The sequence below is a fragment of the Arvicanthis niloticus genome, chromosome 2 (genome assembly GCF_011762505.2).
Source record: "Arvicanthis niloticus isolate mArvNil1 chromosome 2, mArvNil1.pat.X, whole genome shotgun sequence".
Lineage (NCBI taxonomy): Eukaryota > Metazoa > Chordata > Mammalia > Rodentia > Muridae > Arvicanthis > Arvicanthis niloticus.
This window is the reverse complement of record NC_047659.1, coordinates 49,338,596-49,358,268: the sequence shown is the minus strand read 5'-3', so window position 1 is coordinate 49,358,268 and position 19,673 is coordinate 49,338,596. Positions and strand designations below refer to the sequence as shown.

General features: G+C 35.6%; 1 protein-coding gene across 12 annotated transcripts in view; it reads left to right on the top strand.

Moving 5' to 3' along the window:
- The window catches only part of Atf2 (activating transcription factor 2), an 87,960-nt gene extending 70,059 nt beyond the window's left edge, over positions 1-17,901 (top strand). For all 12 annotated transcript variants that reach the window (XM_034494808.1, XM_034494803.1, XM_034494807.1 and 9 more), the window contains 4 exons: positions 3,744-3,893; positions 4,865-5,071; positions 10,969-11,074; positions 15,327-17,901. In XM_034494808.1, the coding sequence (XP_034350699.1) occupies positions 3,744-3,893; positions 4,865-5,071; positions 10,969-11,074; positions 15,327-15,553 (690 nt within the window). In that variant the 3' untranslated portion in view covers positions 15,554-17,901. The remainder of the gene's footprint in view (positions 1-3,743; positions 3,894-4,864; positions 5,072-10,968; positions 11,075-15,326) is intronic.
- The last annotated feature ends 1,772 nt before the right edge of the window (positions 17,902-19,673 follow it).

The window sequence follows — 19,673 nt, the reverse complement described above, 5'->3', positions numbered from 1 at the left end:
CAGAGCAGTGTTAATTAACCCTTAAATCTCTTGTAGTTTATACCCAGTGGCACACTTTTATAAGTCAGACCCATTGTAATCAATGTAACAGCATGGAGCAAACATTAGTGCTTTCTCACTGGATGAGTATTGTATACCCTAGGGCAGTCAAGAGAGGATAACGAATGAATACTGATGTTGCTGTAAGTGCTCTAGATGGTAGTAACTTGCCCTACTAAAGATTATTCAAGAGAGTGATGTTTATGTACTTCAGACTCCCCTATGTGTAGTTACTGTATTTCATTAACTCTGAGTTAAGCTCTTTACTATAAAACTTTAAATGCTCTTAAATTCTATGATGTTTTATACTTAAGGACTTAAAAGTGTTTTGCCAACACAAAATCTACCTAGCTCAATCTCTGAATACATTATACATTTTATATTCAGATAGGAAGCTTCAGCATAGATTAGGTATTATTGCTTATGTTTTGATGTCTAATATTTATTCTGATGTTGCAAGGCATAAATCTGATCTGTTCTGTTTATGTGATGTAACCTACGCTGCTGTTTCCCAGCTTTTATCTTTCTGCCTTCCGTTCTTGAATATTTTCCTAAGTGTTCCTGATTCTGTCAGTTACTAATTTGGCTAGTCATGTGACTTGTTTTAATTCATCCATTTAGTTTTATTTTTGTGTATTTGTTATTAATGTTATTTCAATTTGCTTAAAAGGGGTGAAGGGATTAGTGAGCATATCTAGATTCATGGTTTGGATATCATTTATGTACGGACTGTTAGGCCATACCGGTGCTTCAGATGATCTCCAACTACATTTGGAAAACAAAAATTTGTATAAACTAAACTATCCCAATTCTTTACCCCTATGCTGAGAACCTGCAGGCTTCTATAGCTTCCTTTAAGAAGTCATTTAAGGAATCCCTTTGTAAGTCGGCTAATTTCACATATTTAATTTTTACTTAAATTCCTACAAGTAAATTATCACTAATTTCCTAAATGAAGATATTTAAGACTTAAAAGATTGATGATTTGTTTAAGGTTGTAGTTTGAGGGAGTTAAATCTAAATTTGTGTCTTTATTTATTGTATAGGACTTAATAATACATTACATGTGTTGAGCAGTGAAGATGCTAGAACCTTGCAAACATTGTGCTTTTGTCATTCATAAAATTAGCCAAAAAAAGAGAAAGAAACACATTTGATCAGGGTGGTGTGATTTAGCAGTTGGCAATGTTAATGCTTGTAATTCTCAGTCCCCAATATTTTTTATTTGAATAATTCAACTATGTAGTCTCAGGTGATCTTTTCTGTTCTCTGTGTTTTCTAGTGATACTAAGGACAATACATATAACATGATATCCTAGGTTAGTTGAGACCTCGTCATTGAGTAACTTAGTGGCTATATGACCTTGAGTCAAATTATGGTTGGTTATCTAATCTGTAAAAGTGGGACTGGTATCCAATGAAAGAGGAAATGCCTACTAAAATACATATATAATGATCTCAGGTGAATTCTGGTGACATTTTTATATACCTGTTCTTAAGAATTATGAACCATATATAATGAAGAAATTGCTAAATTTTGTATATTTGTAGAACTTATAAGTTGTGTTAGTTGGAATAAATGAAAGCAATTCTTGAATTATTTAGGAACCTCTTTGAAAAGCTCTTGAATAACTATGCTTGGATCCTCAGAGCAGTGAATAATAGTTGCCAATAATCTGCTTAGCATTTAACATCCCATACAGTTATATTTACATCTAGTGTGTTTGTAAAGCATTAGATCAACTACATGACCCTTACACACAAACAGATCCACATGTGTATAAATAACTCTTTTTCTCCAGATACATACATTAAGCTTCTTAAGAAAACTGTAGAAGCTGAGGTTGGGCTCAGTGGTAGAATGGACATGTAGCATTCATAAAACCTTGGATTCACTTTTTGGTGGGTGGATGGATGGATGGGTGGGTGGATGGATGGATGGATAATAAAAATATCTCTGATTCAGATAGTTGGGGCTTATCTAGATTTGCAGAACAATGTCAGCAAAAAGCCTCCAAATCTTTGAGGTCACTGCAGTCTCATCATTAATCATGTTTCTTTCTTTTTTTTTTTTTTTCTTTTTTTTTTTTTTTTTTTGGTTTTTCGAGACAGGGTTTCTCTGTGTAGTCCTGGCTGTCCTGGAACTCACTGTAGACCAGGCTGGCCTCGAACTCAGAAATCCGCCTGCCTCTGCCTCCCAAGTGCTAGGATTAAAGGCGTGTGCCACCACCGCCCGGCTAATCATGTTTCTATTAATCAGTGAACTAGTTGCTTAAAAAAAAAAAAAAAAAAAAAAAGATAGAAATATACAAGACAACCTCTGCTTTAAAGATCTTATTATCTGATTGGTAGATAAAATGATGGCATGCAATTAATTATAGAATAAACTTCATTCAAGTTTTATTCATTGGTGGTGGTGGTGGTTGTCTGTGTGTGTGTGTGTGTCTGTGTGTAAGTGTGTGAGTGTAAAAGAGAGGGAGAGGGAGAGGAGAGAAAGGGTCTCACTATGTAGCTCTGGCTGACCTGGAATTCCCTGTAAAAAGTAGAATAGGCTGGCCTTGAACTCAAAAATTTAATTGTCTCTGCCTTTCCCTAGTGATAGGATCAAAGGCATGTACTACCAAGCCCAGTTGAAGTTGTTTATAAAGAATGTGTCAGTAATATCTAAGGCATCATTCTAACACCGGATTTGTCATACTATCAAAGTTCATAAGCTCTAATTCAGTTACTGGTAAAATAATGTAGAACAGATAGATCTTCCAGGAGGGAGATGGCTTAGTGGTTAAGAGCACTTGCTTCTCTTGTAGAAGACCTGGATTGCTTTCCATCAACCATGTGGCAGCTCAAAGCCAGACACCTATAACTCCATTCCAGGGGGATCCAATGCCCTCTTCCATCCTTCATGAGTACTAGGCACACAGCATCATGTACATACCTACATACAGACACTAACACATACACATGAAATGAGTAAATCCCAAAGGGTAGAGGGAGTAGTCTTTCTAGTAGAAAAGAAGAGGACCATAGATTTAAATTTTAAGTTCTTCAGTATGACAGATTCTAATAGTGGCCTAAAAAAAAAAATGCAACATCAGATTACTATGGTGGGTCATCTGGTAAAAGTGCTTTCAACTGGAATCCATGGTGGAAGGAGGGAACCTGCTTCTAAAAGTTGTTCTCTGAGTGCACGACATGTACATGCACACACAAATTTTAAAAATACATTTCAAAATAGAACATGAAGTTATCATCCAAGTAAACATTAAAAACCTGAAAGCAGAGATCAAATAAGAACCAAGTCTGGATCTTAGAATCTGAGCAAAGCCTAATAATAGGTATGGGCTTAGGATAGGAGATGGTAGGTCAAAACATACATAATAGCATTACATTTTTTAGATGAACAAGGCCAGCTATATTCAGATAGCTTATTTTCATTTTTTAGGTCTTCTTAGAAATAAGTAGAACAAAGTACAAAGTCCTACAGTTGTACCAGATAGCATGTTGGAGAATTTTTCAAAATCCCAGATTGTCCTGTTGATATTTATTATAGTCCAGTGAAGTAAAGTAAATGAAAGCAGTGTAAAAGCCAGTGTATTTATGTGTTTCTTGACAAGCACTGTCTTTGGGTTAAACAAAGAGTATGTTGAGAGTTATATTTCATATAACATAGGAACCATTGTTTTAAAATGGTGTTTGCATTTCAGAGATTAAAAGCTGCTTTGACCCAGCAACACCCTCCAGTTACCAATGGTGATGCTGTAAAAGGCCATGGCAGTGGATTGGTTAGGACTCAGTCAGAAGAGTCTCGTCCACAGTCCTTGCAGCAGCCAGCCACCTCCACTACAGAAACTCCGGTATGTATGTTGCTTTCATCATTTACCATTCTGGTCATCCTTAAAAAGAAAATACAGTACAGCTTATGTGACTTTTTTATGTAATTATAGTCTAAAAGCTTATGAATAGAGTATAAATATAGCCATCTTAATTTGATATTTGTTTTGTGTTGATAAGGAATAATTTTTCAAGTTTATCCTTTGGATCACATGCTAGTAGTCAAAAGTCCTCATTCCTCAGCGTTATTTCCAAGAGCTTTGTTTGGCTTTATTTTGTTTTGTCTCCCACACTGCCATATTCTATAGCACGGTTTGGGATTTGTAAGACTTAAGAGGGTACCTAACATTGGACACTTCTATTATACAGTCTGATTAATGACTAAAGATTTATGTTCTGGGCTGAATAAAGATAACGAAACTGGCCGATTAATGAAAACCAAGGTCCCTATGGGGCTCTCCTTACCTGAAAATATTACAGAAATAACTATTTATTTTAGTGCAACTAGTATATTTAATAAATTTTACTTCAAAATAGAGTTGAAAAAAGTTATAAACTTATAGTGACTAGTTTTCAAAGAATTAATGATATGAAATCAGTTAAAAAATAACATTTGTAAAAATAGTTTATCAAAATACACATACTTTTTTTTTCCTTTTATTGTCTAGCTGTGAGTTTCTGTATTTTTTCCCATTTGCTGCAGAAGGAAGCTTGTCTGATAATGTCTGAAAAGGCATGGATCTATGAGTATAGTAGAATTTCTTTAGCAAGACACTAAAGAATACACATATTTTAAGGAAGACCTTCACTATATATTGCATTGAGTATTTCAATATTGCATAGCTATTTAAAAGGGATTCGACCATAGGGTGAATTTTGTTCCAGAGTGCTGATGTCATCAAGGCACAAAGCATGACTCGTTTATACTGTGTCTTGCCCCTGTTAATTTACTCACTACACACTCACAGGACAAGCTCTCTCCACATTGTCACAGGCTTCTCCAGCTCACACAGCTCCACAGACCCAAAATACAAGTGGCCGTCGAAGAAGAGCAGCTAATGAAGATCCTGATGAGAAAAGGAGGAAGTTTCTAGAACGAAATAGAGCAGCAGCTTCAAGATGCCGACAAAAAAGGAAAGTATGGGTTCAGTCCTTAGAGAAGAAAGCAGAAGACTTGAGTTCACTAAATGGCCAGCTACAGGTATGGGGCATAAATGCAGTTTACTTCTATTTATTGGCTAGGAACATAGGTGTTTGTTTGTCTGTTTGTTTGTTTTGCTTAATTGTTGTTGTTTGATTTGGTTTGGTTTGGTTTTATGTGTGTGGCTTTTCAAGTCAGGGTTTCTTTATGTAGCCCTGGCTGTCCTGGAACTCCACTCTGTAGACCAGGCTGGCCTCCAACTCAGAGATCCTCCTGCCTCTGCCTCCTGAATGCTGGGATTAGAGGTGTGCACCACTGCTGTCTGGCTAGGAACATTGTTTTTCCATTTCTCTCGAGATGCTCCTGCAAATACTTTAGGACATGATGTATACTGCACATATGTGGACTCTGTAATAAGCCATGGTTTCCTAAAGCTTGTGAATTTTGACCAGAAGTAATACCAAACTTTCAACCCTGGCACAATGAAGAAATTTTATGTGTAACTGTTTGTGTGGTACACAAATACTTTAATTACCTTGCTTGAACTTTAAAAAAAAATTTTTTTAAATCACTATTTTTTTTTAAATTTTACTATTTTATTTGTGAAAAAACTACAAGCAGAATTCATAAATAGACATTTCTATTTAAAGCAGGAAAATGATGAGTGGCTTCTAATAACATAGTCGTGCACATGCCAATAACAGGAATATATTAACATCTTTTATTTGCTAGACAAAGAGCAGTGTCCAATATAAATTTCCCTCAAACATTTAAGACCTGTGAATTTGACCAGTTCACAAAACCACTGACACTTTAGCATGAAGAGAAAACAAACCTAACAGACTGTCTGCTCTAAGACGGACGGAGCAGAAACTTCCAAAGCGTTATACAAGCCATCTTTCTGGGCAAATGGAAAATAGAGCTCGTATAAGACATTAACAAAAGTTCACAAGGGAAGAGTATGTTCTGGCATACTTAACAAGCATTCGCTAAAAAATCACTATTTTGTTTCTTTGTTTTGTTAGTTATTTTAGGTTTATATTAACCCAAAGTTGCTCCAGTAGCAGTTTTTACATTCTTTCTTTGAATTACACTTCTATTGTTCTTTCTTTTTTACTTTCTTTTATCTTAAGTGGATGTAGCGCTCATGAAAGATGCCAGATTGACAGCTTTGGAAACTGAAAGATTCTAAGTATCCACAGAACAGGTACTATTTGGTCAGTGGCATAACAAATTATTTCACTGCCCTGCCAATGTGCCTCAAATACATTTATTTCTTAGGATCTCATTTGTTATAAAGATTTTAAGGCTCTCCATTCAGGTCATTGGTAAGATTTCCAATAAAAGCATCAGGTAGTACCAAACATGTTTCTTTCCTTCCTTCTCTCCTTCTTTCTTTCTTCCTTCCTTCCTTCCTTCCTTTCTTCCTTCCTTCCTTCCTTTCTTTCTTCCTTCCTTCCTTTCTTTCTTTCTTTCCTCCTTCCTTTATCTCTTGCATTTCTTTCTTTGTTTTCTGTTTTCATCGTTTTGCTTTTGACATTGTGAATATTCTCCCGTAGTATCTTTTGAACTATTAACTAGAAGTTAATGTTAATTAATTGTAGTTGTTTATTAATATAGATCAAGTGTTTGCTTGTTTAACAACAGAACTACAAGTCAAAGTTGGAGCTTCAGTACTCTACCACTAGTGCCTCTGTTAATGTCTTGGTTTTAGCATATGGAGCTAAATTGCCCAAACTTGCTTCAAACTTGAGATCTGATGTCAGCTTTCCAAGTAGCTGGTATTATAAACATATGAGTAGATCAATCTTTTGAATTATCTGTCGCCTCCTGAACCGACCAGCAGACAGAAGACAACGGACACAGGATCCCAACACGGTTTATTCAGGAACCTTGAATTACCGCAAAAGCCCCACCCCCCACCCCCCCAGCTCTAGCTCCCAGCCCTTAAATCTCTGTGTCCTCTCCAATCAGAACCTGTCACGAAGTCATTCTCGATTGGTGCTGAGCACATACGTTACATGGCCAGATCTTACGTAACGATGAACAAGCAGAATGCATGCGCAGTAAAGCTTAGCTTACGTGCCACCCAGGCTTCCTGAAATGGTGAACCAACACTCCAGGGGCGTCTGGCACCCAGCCAGGAGCCATCTTGAGTTCCACTCCCCACATTATCTATCCCCAGTTTTAAGTGAATCTTCCTATTTAAATACAACTTATAGTAAGAGGGGCACTTACTTCTTAAATCTATCTTAAGGTGCCACAAATAAAATTGTTTAAATACTTAGAAAACTCTTTTTGCCATCCTGTATAGCACTTAACAAACTAATTTTTATAACAAGTTTTCATATGTGAGACAGAAATCCTTAAAAGCCTTTGTTGCATTTTGCATATTGATTTGGTTATTTTAGGACAAACTGATTGTCCCTTATAAAACTTATATTTAGCCATCTAACTTGTAATTTGAAAATAAAAGATTAATCAGGACTTACCAAACAACATAAACTCCAAATATATACTATAATTTAGTAAGCAATATTATCGTTATCATCCTGAAAAATGAATTTACTAAAAAACTTAAGTTTTTTTAGAATAAAATTCATTTCGTTTTTAAGTAAAATGAAACAGATTATATATACTGATTTATGTGTAGACCAAGAAAATGTTCTTTGCCATACCTGATAGAATATCAGTTACTATTAATTACATTATTAGATATTCATGCTAACAGTGATTTAAATGTATCTTTTTCTTGTTCTTAACTAATAAAACTTTTTAAAGATTTTTTGAAATTATAATTTATTTATACTTCTCCCTTTTCCTCCCTCCAAACCCAGAATATACCCCCTTCCACTGTCCTTCAAATTCATAACCTCTTTTTTTGTTTCAACAAATTACTACTTCAAATCTATATATATGTACATAGATACTCCTAAATATAACCTGTTGAGTCTGTATAACACTAACTGTATGTATGTTTTGAGATTGACTCTTTGACACTAGACAAACAATTGGTATATTCTTCTCTGGGGAACACCATCTCTCCCATTCTCAGCTTACCTCAGTTGGCTATAGTTCTTGGTGTAGGGTTGCGGCCTTGGGGTCTTTATCCAGTTTGGCATGTTCATTGATCTCATTCTTGTTCAGTTCACATTTGGACAAAATCATGTTGGTGAGACTTTATGGCTAAGAGTAGGGATTAATAGGGTTCAGGTGACCTATCTGATCAGGGAAATGGAACAGGGAGTAGCTCCTTAAGGAGAGGCAGAGAAGTTGAGGAGGGTAAAGGACAATAGCAGTATACAAGTGGTCTGATAGGGGAAGTGGCAAAGGGATGCTCTTCAGGAAAGGAGAGGCAAGGCAATACAAAAGGAGAGAGAGGTGGTAAAATAATAAGGCTGTCTGAAAAAGCCACAAAGAATCATACTATTATCTATTTCTAAACTATAACTTAAAACACTATAATATTCCATGTATGAATATAAATATACTTTTAATGAACTTTTCTCATCTGAATGGGAAAAGCCACAAGGAATCATACTACTATTTTCAGAGTATAATTTTTAAAATTTTAATATTCCATGTATGAATATGCATACACTTTTAATGAACCTTTCTCATCTGGGCAGACGAAGCTTCCTCCAAGAGTCAAAGACCACCTAACAAAACCTCCAATACCAGACATGAGATACTCTCTTTTTAGTTGTTGTCCAAGAGACTCACAAAACATACAGTCTATTGCTGTTGCCCTTGATAAAACCCCAGAGGTAGAAGGTAAGTTTGTATTGCTAAGACACTATGCACTTTAGGGCTTAGGAGCTAGAGAGATGGCTGAGTGGTTAAGAGCACTGACTGCTCTTCAAAAGGTCCTGAGTTCAATTCCCAGCAACCACGTAGTAGCTTACAATCATCTGTAATGGGATCTGATGCCCTCTTCTGGTATGTCTTCAGACAGCTACACTGTACTCAGAAATAAATAATTTTTAAGAACAACAACAAAAAAAAAGAAGTAGGGCCCAGAGATCCCTCAGCTTGGACACCTAAATGCCCCTTCCCAGAAGACTAGTTTTCGTATCAGAAGTCGCTATGCATGCTTCCAAATGAGGGAGGCAGCCAGCAGTCTTACCCGGCTGTGATACCTATGAGCCACAGCATGGCACAGTAACCCTCATCATGTAGTAGTAGTGTGCATACTTTGGTAGTAACCAACAGCTCTCTAATTGGACTTAAGACCCACTCAACAAGAAGGAGACCAAGAGGTACTGGAAACCTAGCTTGGTGCTAGTGAAGTCATGGTTATTAGAGAAGAATCTACAACCACCTGTATTTTTTTTTAATGTGCATTGGTGTTTGCCTGCACATATTGTCTATGTGAGAGTGTTAGGTCTCCTTGGACTTGGACTTACAGACAGTTGTGAGCTGTTATGTGGGTGCTGAGAATTGAACCTTTGTCTTCTGAATGAGCAGCCAGTGCTCTTAACTACTTAGCCATCTCTCCAGCCCCTACCATCAATTCTGAAGTACAGTAGTCTAAGGATACTTTAACCTTTTACTGTTTTAGGATATGCTAACATAAATTGTGTTCTGTGCTTTAATACAGTGTTGCTAGTATTGTTGGACTACAGAAAACTGTTTCCACACACTTGACTTAGATTGCTTGACTTTTTTTCTCGTGGTTTTGTTTTTAGGAAGGCCTAAAAACTAATCTGCTAAAAGTATTTCACATTCAGCTTTCTAGTTTAAGAGGTAGAGTAGAGGTTGGGTTTGGTGATGTGCACTGAATTATGATCCCAACCCTTGGGCCTAGGGCAGGAGGATTGCTACAGTTTAGAGGTGACCCTGGGATACACTGATATCCTGTCTCAAAAAGTGAGATGTTAGTGGATTATGTGCCTGCAATTTTATGTATGCCAGTTTATTAAATATTCTTATTTATTAATACTTTGGGGCTCACGGGTGAAACCTAGATGGTTATAGTTAATGTAAATTTAAATGAGAAGAAATATTCATAGTGACTTTTTTAATGTTACTAATTTATTAAGTCCATAGTATTTCTTAATTCATGAGTGTTGGTAATCACTAATGTCTACTTTTATATATGGTGCTAAACCAAATTAATTAGGTAGATTTATTCAATTTGAAACTTTGTTGTGGAACTTAGTAAATTAATGCATCCCAAACAAAGGCTAAAATAGGCTGAGCCATGGTGGGGCAGGGGGTGGGGGAGTGGGGGGGTGGGGGGGCAGAGGCAGGCGGATTTCTGAGTTCGAGGCCAGCCTGGTCTACAGAGTGAGTTCCAGGACAGCCAGGACTACACGGAGAAACCCTGTCTCAAAAAACAAAAAACCAAAGGCTAAAATAATCATTCTATTGTAAGAAATAAAACAGAGCATACAACATTTAAATTTAGATGCATATATTATAGGCAACAAGTCCATTTAACAATACATGCACTTTCTTGGTTCTGGGGCCTAGCATAGCGCTCAGCAGTAAGTATAAAGATCCATGATTCTTTAGTAAGTTTAATTTTTTTTCTAAAGTATAAACTTGCATAATTACATTTCCAGAATGAATTTTTATTTTTAAAAGGTGAATGTAATCAATAAAAATTCATTCTGATTGATATTAAGTTTTCAAATAATCAAAAGAACATATAAGACATTTACAGTAAAGACCTTCAGTGAGTAACCTATAATGCATATGATTCCCATGGCAAATAGTGAGCTAGGCTACCTAGTTATGGTCTTCAGATGATTTTAGTTTTTTAAATTAAAAAACATATATAAATGTTAAAACAAACCAATGTATACTGATTAAATGTATTTAAACAGCGTATGTCCCTTATTGTTTTGCCAGAGAGATCCAGTTTTCATACCTTAAGCCTTGATTTCTTTAAATAGTAAAATATGTTCCTATCTAATGCTGGTAAAGCATATGAGTTGTTTTTTTTTCTCCAGAGCGAAGTCACCCTGCTGAGAAATGAAGTGGCACAGCTGAAACAGCTTCTTCTGGCTCATAAAGATTGCCCTGTAACCGCCATGCAGAAGAAGTCTGGCTATCATAGTGAGTAATGTTCCATTCCCTACAGCTGTAGGCTACATCAGTGACAGGCTGCCAGAGTGAGCAGAGCTACAGTCAAAAAAAGTGCAAGCTGCAGTTCTAGTACTTAAGATTAAATATCAGAATTTCTGCAAGATTATTATAGTCTGGGATAGGAAGAAAAGTTTTCCTATTTCTAGATTTTTTTTTTTTCTAGGTATTAGTGTGGATCACAGATTGGTTAACTTAACATTTTTAAGTACACTGTTTCCTGTCAGTGATCATTTATCTTCACAGAATAACACTTCGTCTTGGATTAACAGAGCCAAACAGTTTTCCCTTTCCTGCTCCCATTTAGTATTGATGAGAATTTTTTAATCAACTATCTTTATTCAACCATATACTATCTATTTATAGTATCATCTCTATTCTTTTTTAGATAGTGTCAGCATTGGACAGTATTTGTGTGGTTGTGAGCTTTTATGTGGTATTGTCACAGTCATAAAAATGCTGAAACAGAACTGTATTGAAATGATTTGTTTATAAATTCCCTTCTGAATGTTTTCCTCTCCTAAAATGAGATTCTTCTGTTTCCAGCTTTGTAGAGGTTAATTGTGCTTTTTCTTTTCTCTGATGTCCTTCTTGACAACATGCAGTTTTGGAACCAGCTGTTACTCCTGAGTAAATGGCCAATTTTGTCCATCACACACAAATTCATAACAAATAACAGAGCTGGGTATGCATTAGACAACATTCATAATACATAATCCACAGCCTTTCTTTTGTTTTTATGATTTAGTGATATTTCAGGATATTTGTAATTGTGAAGATTGTTTCAACCATATGTATCCACTTCATTTTAATTTGGCAATGTCAGTAATTCAAAAGAAGGGAACATTTTGTGTTGGATGCAAACAGTTCCTCAGGTACTTAAATAAAACTTAATGGCCACCATCTTTACTTGTAGTCTATTGTAAACAGTTTCATCAAAATGAGCAATATTTTTTAATTTAAAAAATTTTGTAGACAAAGCTACTTTCAATTGCCATATATATTTAGAATACTGATTTTTGTCTGCTTTGAGTATATAAGTCTCTGTTATTTGATATCTAGTCATTTTGACATTGAAACACACTGTGGAGTAAATTGGAACCATATAAGAATATGTTTGGGATTTGTATTAACAGTATTTGTATTAACAGTGATTGCTTTTGGGATTAGGCCACTATGGTTTCCATCTGACTTAGCTTAATTTCCTGTGGATGCTACTGAGTTTAACATTACGCGTACATGGTTTTCTTCAACAAGAAAGCTGCATTGGATTTTGATGACTTAAAAGGAAATTTATGATGATTTTTTTTTAAATTAGAAGAAAATTAACACTTACATTGTATCTAATTGAAAGTAATCTACAGTTTTAAAATCTTTTTATTACTGATTAGATTATCCCAACTATTTTAATTATTATGCAGGCAATATATGCAAATCAATGATTGTTTTATATAATTTTAAGCATACAGAAGTGTTAATATCTGTTGTTGAATAGGTTGAAAACCTACATTCATAAATTCTTAGTAAATTTCTCATGTGAAAATGCAAGAAATAGAGATTTTTGTTTGGAAAGTAGTAACTTCTGAAAACAGGGTGTCTTTTCTTGTTGTTATATGTACTTACACATCAGAGAGGGAGAGGGGTTAAATTCTCAAACACTGGAGATGCTTTAAGCTAAAAGTGCTTCTTTTGAGTACAGCATGTGTTTTCTAGTGTTTTGATTATTCTGGTCATTTTCTCCCCTCAGCTTCAAGAACTAGACATATGTGCAAATATAACTCATTGCAAAGTTATGTACATGAGTTGTAATTACCTAATTTATAACTGATAATTCTTTGTACTGCCTTCTGTGAGTCTAGATAAGCACTCCTTCAGTGTTTGATTTTGAGTCATTCTCTCCTATGTATTTGTATCTTGTATTATACTACCAATCAGCCTTCCTATCTGATGTTTTTCAGGAACCTAACATTCAAAGATTAGCTTGTTGTTTTGCCAAAGAATAGTAGCAAAATAAATAACAGCTTTTTAGTATTCTCTCTATTTGGATTGTCATTAACAGTGTTTTCTTTAAATATGACTGTTACATTGGCAGAAGAATAGAGTTATAAGGATGTTATAATACTAATTGTTGCTTAAAATATTTTTTCTGATTCTTAATATCCTTTTTAGATTTCTGATTGAGATTTGATTTAAATTGTAGTTTGAGGTCAGATTTGATTCAGAGAACATTATGGAAAAGATAGAATTTCATCTCACTAATGTATTTTAAAATCTTGTTTTCAAAAATACATGGATTTGAAGCTGATGCATAAATTCTGTAAGAACTACTTACAGAATTTTTCAGAAAATTCTCAAAATGAGGAATTTTATGTTATACTCATAGTTGTCAAGTATTTTTCCCTCCACAAGATACCTGTAGTGGGAGATATTTAAAACGGCAGCATTCAGTCTGGCTTTTCTTAATCAGCCACCATGTTCCCGACTAGTCTGGGCCTACAGCCACGAGCACCAGCGGTGGCAGTGTATCAACGCTGCTCAGTTTATGCCACTACTGCCCGGCTAAAACTTATTTTTAATGCCATGTGAAACAAGTCATATGGAAAGGCAAACATTGAAGTTGGACATTTCATTACACACCTGTAATCCCAGCACCTAGGAGACTGAAGCAAGATGATTGGTCATGAGTTTATGGCCATCCTGTGCTATATAGACCCTGTTTCAAAACCTAAAAGAAGGAAGAAAAATAAGAATATCTAGTATAAGCCAGGCAGTGGTGCGCACACCTTTAATCCCAGCACTTGGGAGGCAGAGGCAGATGGATTTCTGAGTTCGAGGCCAGCCTGGTCTACAGAATGAATTCCAGGACAGCCAGGGCTATACAGAGAAACCCTGTCTTGAAACACCAAAAAAAAAAAAAAAAAAAAAAAAGGAATATCTAGTATAATGGTATTTCATGTTGTGTAGCAGCAAACAATACTAAGCTATTTTTAGGGATTATATATACCACTTTGATAAATCTAAACACATTAAGGATCAGATTAAAGTAACGTCCAAAGAGTAACTGCATGTGAAGAAGAAAAAAAATAATATCATTGACAATGTTCTCAATGGATATGAACGCTGGAACCACATTGTTTATGTTATTATGGTGCCTAGAACTTGCAGATTTAGCAAATAGTTATCTCTGTTGAGTATCAAAAATTTTACCAAATAAAATTATGATCTACTGAAATAAAGGTATAAGAGATTTGCTGTTCAGGTCAATTACTGTAAATTTGTTTCCATAAATAATTAGAATGCCCTTTCCTAAAGATCTCTTCATTTTTAATATCTTAAGTTTTGTATGGATATATATTTGAATAGCTCTAACAGCTGGTGACATTTAGTCTTTGAATATTACTTATTCTCGTGTGTGTGTGTGCATCATTAGACTCAAAGTGTAATAATTATCCGTGACTACAGTAGATGGAAATTCAGGCAGGAAAAAAAATACAGTTCTGATAAATGCAGAGGGAGTAATTGAAAATATAATCTGTATATAAGATTCATTTTGTTTATGCATGTGGTTATAAATTGTTTTTTTATATTTTAGTAAGGGTGACAGGTAAGCAAATAGACTACGTTTGTTAAATGTGTTGTGCAGTGCATTCTTAAGCAACTATCTGTGAGCAGCTGTATTCCAAAGTCCTAATTAACTTTCTTGTTGTATTAAGACCAAGTAGCTCACACTGGCCTAGAATTCTATATAGCCTAGGTTGTCCTCAAATTTGCAGTCTTTCTGCCTCTGCCTCTGGAGAGTCCTGAGATTGTGGTTGTGTACTGCCACCCCATCTTGCCTCTTTTTTGTTGGTTTGTTTATTTCTTTTTTTGGCAGGGTCTCATCATATAGCCCAGATTGGCCTTGAATTTAAAGTTCTGCCTGCTTCTACCTCTTGAGGGCTGGGATTAAATGTTTGTACAACGACACCTAACTCTGCCTCATTTTCTTTGACCCTGTTTAGCAAGTCTGCATACCCTGATGATCCCGTGATACACAGTTGTGACTTCATTTGGCCTGTCTCAGACACAGTTGACTACTTTCTGACTGGAGCCACTATTCAGTTTATTTCAGTTGTACAGCTTGTCCTGAGTAACCAGTACTTTAAAACACCTCTCAGGTTTGTGTATGGATTTACCTCAATAGTGCTTTTTTGTCAATACTTCTATTTTTCTTTTTACCACTCAGCTGCTGATAAAGATGACAGTTCAGAAGACCTTTCTGTGCCAAGCAGTCCACATGCAGAAGCGATCCAGCACAGCTCTGTCAGCACATCCAATGGAGTCAGTTCAACATCAAAAGCAGAAGCTGGAGCCACTTCAGTCCTCACCCACATGACAGACCAGAGCACCGAGCCTGCACTCTCACAGATTGTCATGGCCCCTTCTTCCCAGGCACAGCCCTCAGGAAGTTGATTAAAGACCTGCAGTGAAACAGTTTTAGATACTGATTAGTGACTTCAAAGGGAAATCAAGGAAAGACCAGTTTGCATTTATGCGAAATCTGTGGTTGTAAATTTTTTTTTTTACTTGAAGTTAAATTTGTCTCTAGAGTTGATATAGTAGCAGTTGATGATCAGACTGAATACATTTTTAGTCTCTGGAAGACTGATTTTGCTTTTTTTTATACATATTGTTAAGATTTATTAATTTTTCTGTGCTCAGTGTGTAAATTGTATCATAATTCATTGTGGTTTATTTCACTTTGATTTAGTGGTATTTTAATAAATGGGGGTGTTACTGAATCACTCTTCCCACTTCCATTTCTTTGCCCACCCCTTCTCCCTGAGCTGTGATGTTAGTCTTGTTATCATTTATACCAAAGTTCTGCAGAATCCCTATGTCTTTGTAATATGAACAGAGCTGTAAGGCACTAGGGAAGAGAAAGACAGGAAGTTCCTTTTAATCTTTTTGCCTTTTATTTTGCACATTATGCAAAAGAAAGAATATTAGAGACACTTTTTTTTAAGTGAGTGAAAGTATGGTAAGACGTTTAGTGCTTTGTGCACATTCTTAGACTAATCAAGGTCATTCATCGCCCTGCAATGTTTTTAAGATTAAGTAAACAAAAATTTTGGAATCTTGAGCATTTCAAAAATGACTTGATTTTTTAAGTCTTAAATTCAGTATTTTAAACCTGTGTTCTTGAGGCTGAAAACTATGAAATTATGTATGATACAGGGTTATCAGACTAGTAATTTTTTTAAATTTGCTCTTGTCATTTGGGATTTGTTTTGTTTGGGAATTTGTTATTGTGTGTGATTTTTTTTTGTTTTGTTTTGCAGATTTCAGGTAGCAAAACAAGAAGCTTATGCATAATGAAGTGTGATGTGGTTGCCAGAAAAGCCTAAAATTATGACTTAGAAATGTTCAGACTGTTTCCCCCATTGTCGTACTTGTTCTTGCGAACTAACTTGTACTTATTCTTGTGAAAGCACTGTCATCTTTTAGTAGCCGATTTTGATAATGTTTCTCGTGGAAAAAAATCAGTATCTATCTTTAGAACAATGTAATTATAATGTGGGAATGTGAGAGAATGAGTGTGTGTGTGTGTGTGTATGTATGTATGCATCTTTCACTAGTTTATGCCAGCGATATTGCTTGAATGTTTAACGATGCCTTCAGTGTGATGCTGGCAATAGATGACTGCAGTTGAGATGCCATTACTGTGCAGGCTTGGATAACTAACATTCCATGATGTAGCTTGTTCTAATGAGATGATTGTAGTTACACTTTGCTCATTATCCAGTCATCTGTGGAATACTGAGTTTTCTAATGTGCCATTATCTATTTTTATTCTGCAGTTATGTTAAAAATACAGTACAATATTTTAAATAGACTAAATTGTTAAACATAAAAATAAAAAAAAGTAGTAGATGTGTGTAAGAAAACTTTGTAAAATAGTTATGAGTCCTACCCAGTAGCAACTTCTGGCGTTCAAGCAGGATTCCATTCTGTAAATACTTGTAATGTGTTTATAATAAGTTGTGTAGTCTGTTCTGCATCCATACTACATAATTACTATGGTCTCAGTGTCATCTCTTAAAGAGACTGATGTTTCCAAAGCCTATATGGAATGCCCTTGAGAGTTCAGGGGACACCCATCCCACCTGCCTGAGTTCCAAACTGGGAGACATGCAAATTATATAAATGACATTTCAGGACTTTTAAGTATGAAGATAATAGGAATTTTATTACTTGGCTATTAAAAATGAGAGCATTTTGTTTGCTGATTCTACTTTGTATCTATTACTTTCACCTGATCTCATATTTAATCAGTTTTAATCACAATTTTGTCGTAGTTATGCTAAGGAGTTGATCTCAAAGGCACAAAACATGAATTCCCCATGCAAGCTTTTTGTCGTAGATGGATAAAGTTGGTCAAAGCCTCCATGTCTCACTCTTTGCACTCTCGACATTGTTCTTTCATCTTCCTATTTGTGCGAGCTTCGGTTCTTTGGTAACAGATTCTTGCAACTGTAAAGTAGAAGTACATAGATGTGAGAAGTCATGTAACGGTTAATGAGCTACCACGGTTGACAAAGCTCTCGTTGTAAATCAGTCTGTACTCAGCAAATAAGAATCATTATTAGTTGTATAAACACACAAAAAAATTACATTTTGAATTCCAGGATGTCACACTACTTCTGTACTTAGCATTTTGAGTCCTTATATTTGCAATGTTACACAAACTGTACTATTTTCTTTTATGTACAGTTTGCATGACTAAACCATCAGAGAATAAATTCTATCTTTAAATTATATTTATAATTTGCTTGTTTTTAATCTGTCTTTCACAAAGTAATATCTGATAATGTTTTCCCACTTAAGGGCATTTAATTCCTGAGAAGAACGTGAGATTCTTTCCATTTCTGTACATTTCCACTTCTTTGCAAGGCCTTTTTAACCACCAACAGGCATTGCTTCTATTCTCTGTTTACTTTAGGTTCTATTGACATGTAGTGAGTGACCTTTTCATTTTGTGTGTCCCATTTGGGACATCACTCAAAGTTTAACCAGGAGATCTACCACTACCCTAGAAAATATCTTAACCCATCTCCACCACTGAATTAACCTTCCCTCATCTACCCTTCTTCCACAGACTTTCATCAGTTGGTAACAGTTCTTCCAGCTGCTTAAGCCAAACAAACTATGTCACCATTGATTCTTCATTCTCATAGCCTGTGTACACCTAACCTATCAAGAAACACTGTTTTCCTAAATAATGCAGAATGCAGCCAATTCAAGACATTTACATTTACAGCTCTGACCCATGTTCTCACGGTTCTCTCAGATTGCTGTTGCCTCATGTCTCTTGCCTTCTATCCCTGCTTACCATAACATATCTAGTAGAGCAGCCAGAGTGGTACTCTCAAAATTCATCACAAACATTGTATAGCTTAGATTGGATCCTCTTTTCACTCAAGGTTTAAGCCTTCAGAAACTGCCTTCAGGCCCTAGACTGTTCCCCAGTTATGTCCTATTACCACAACTGACCTCTTTTTTCCTACAAGGTTCTCAGTAAGTGAATGCCTAGTGCTCCTAGGTGTGTCAGTGTTGTAAGCATTCTTAAAATTGTCCAATGTCCCAAACCAAATCTTTCTGGAACTTGCATTTTAAAGAGAGTGCAGGGAATTATTGGGAAACAGTAAACTATGAGGTAAGTACCATGTGAAAGCTTGGACCAGTTTTCTGGACTGCACTTGGAGTGGCATTTTAATAATAGCCATACAACTGAACCAGCAGGAAATGCAGTGAATTGTTGAGCTAGTTCAAATATACCCACTCTGTCATGTGATAATCTGACATGCCTCACGGTGACAGCCTGGTGTACATCCATACCTGATTTTATTATAATTTAAAGATACTGCATTTTCCAATTGAAGGTTGTAACTCATTTAAGCAAATACAGTCACCATTTTTCTTTTTAAATTTTTATTGAAAATATTTTTTTATAAAATATATTCTAATTGCCTCTCTTAGCCCCTCCAAGACCCTCCTTCCTACCTCACCCACACGAGTCCACTCTTTCTCTCATTAGAAAACAGGCACCTAAAAAACTATAATGACAGAAACCGAAAGAAAAAGCACAAGAAACAAACTCAAACCCATACAATAACAGAGAACTCCCATAAATAAAGACAAATGGAAACCATAATATGTAAGCAAAAGACCAGACATGGCGTTCTGAGACAAAATCTTCTCCAAACACCATTGAGTTGGTTTTGTGTTGGCCATCCATTGCTGAACATGGGCTGTGCCATTAAGTCATACTATTTTTTAATTAATATTTTTATTAGTATGCTAGAGATTATTAGAATTTTAAAGAATGAAACACGTGTGCGTGTTTTACTAGACACAGTGCCTTTGCATGTTAACAGGCTATTGTCTAGCAGAAACAACTTCCATGTGAAGGGGAGATCCAAAACATGTTACTGTACTGCAGTGATCTGGAAACAGACTCGTGACAGCTCCAAGATGTGTTCTCTAATGAGAAGATTTTTCTCTGATTTTCAGCAAATAAGGGGTGTTTTGA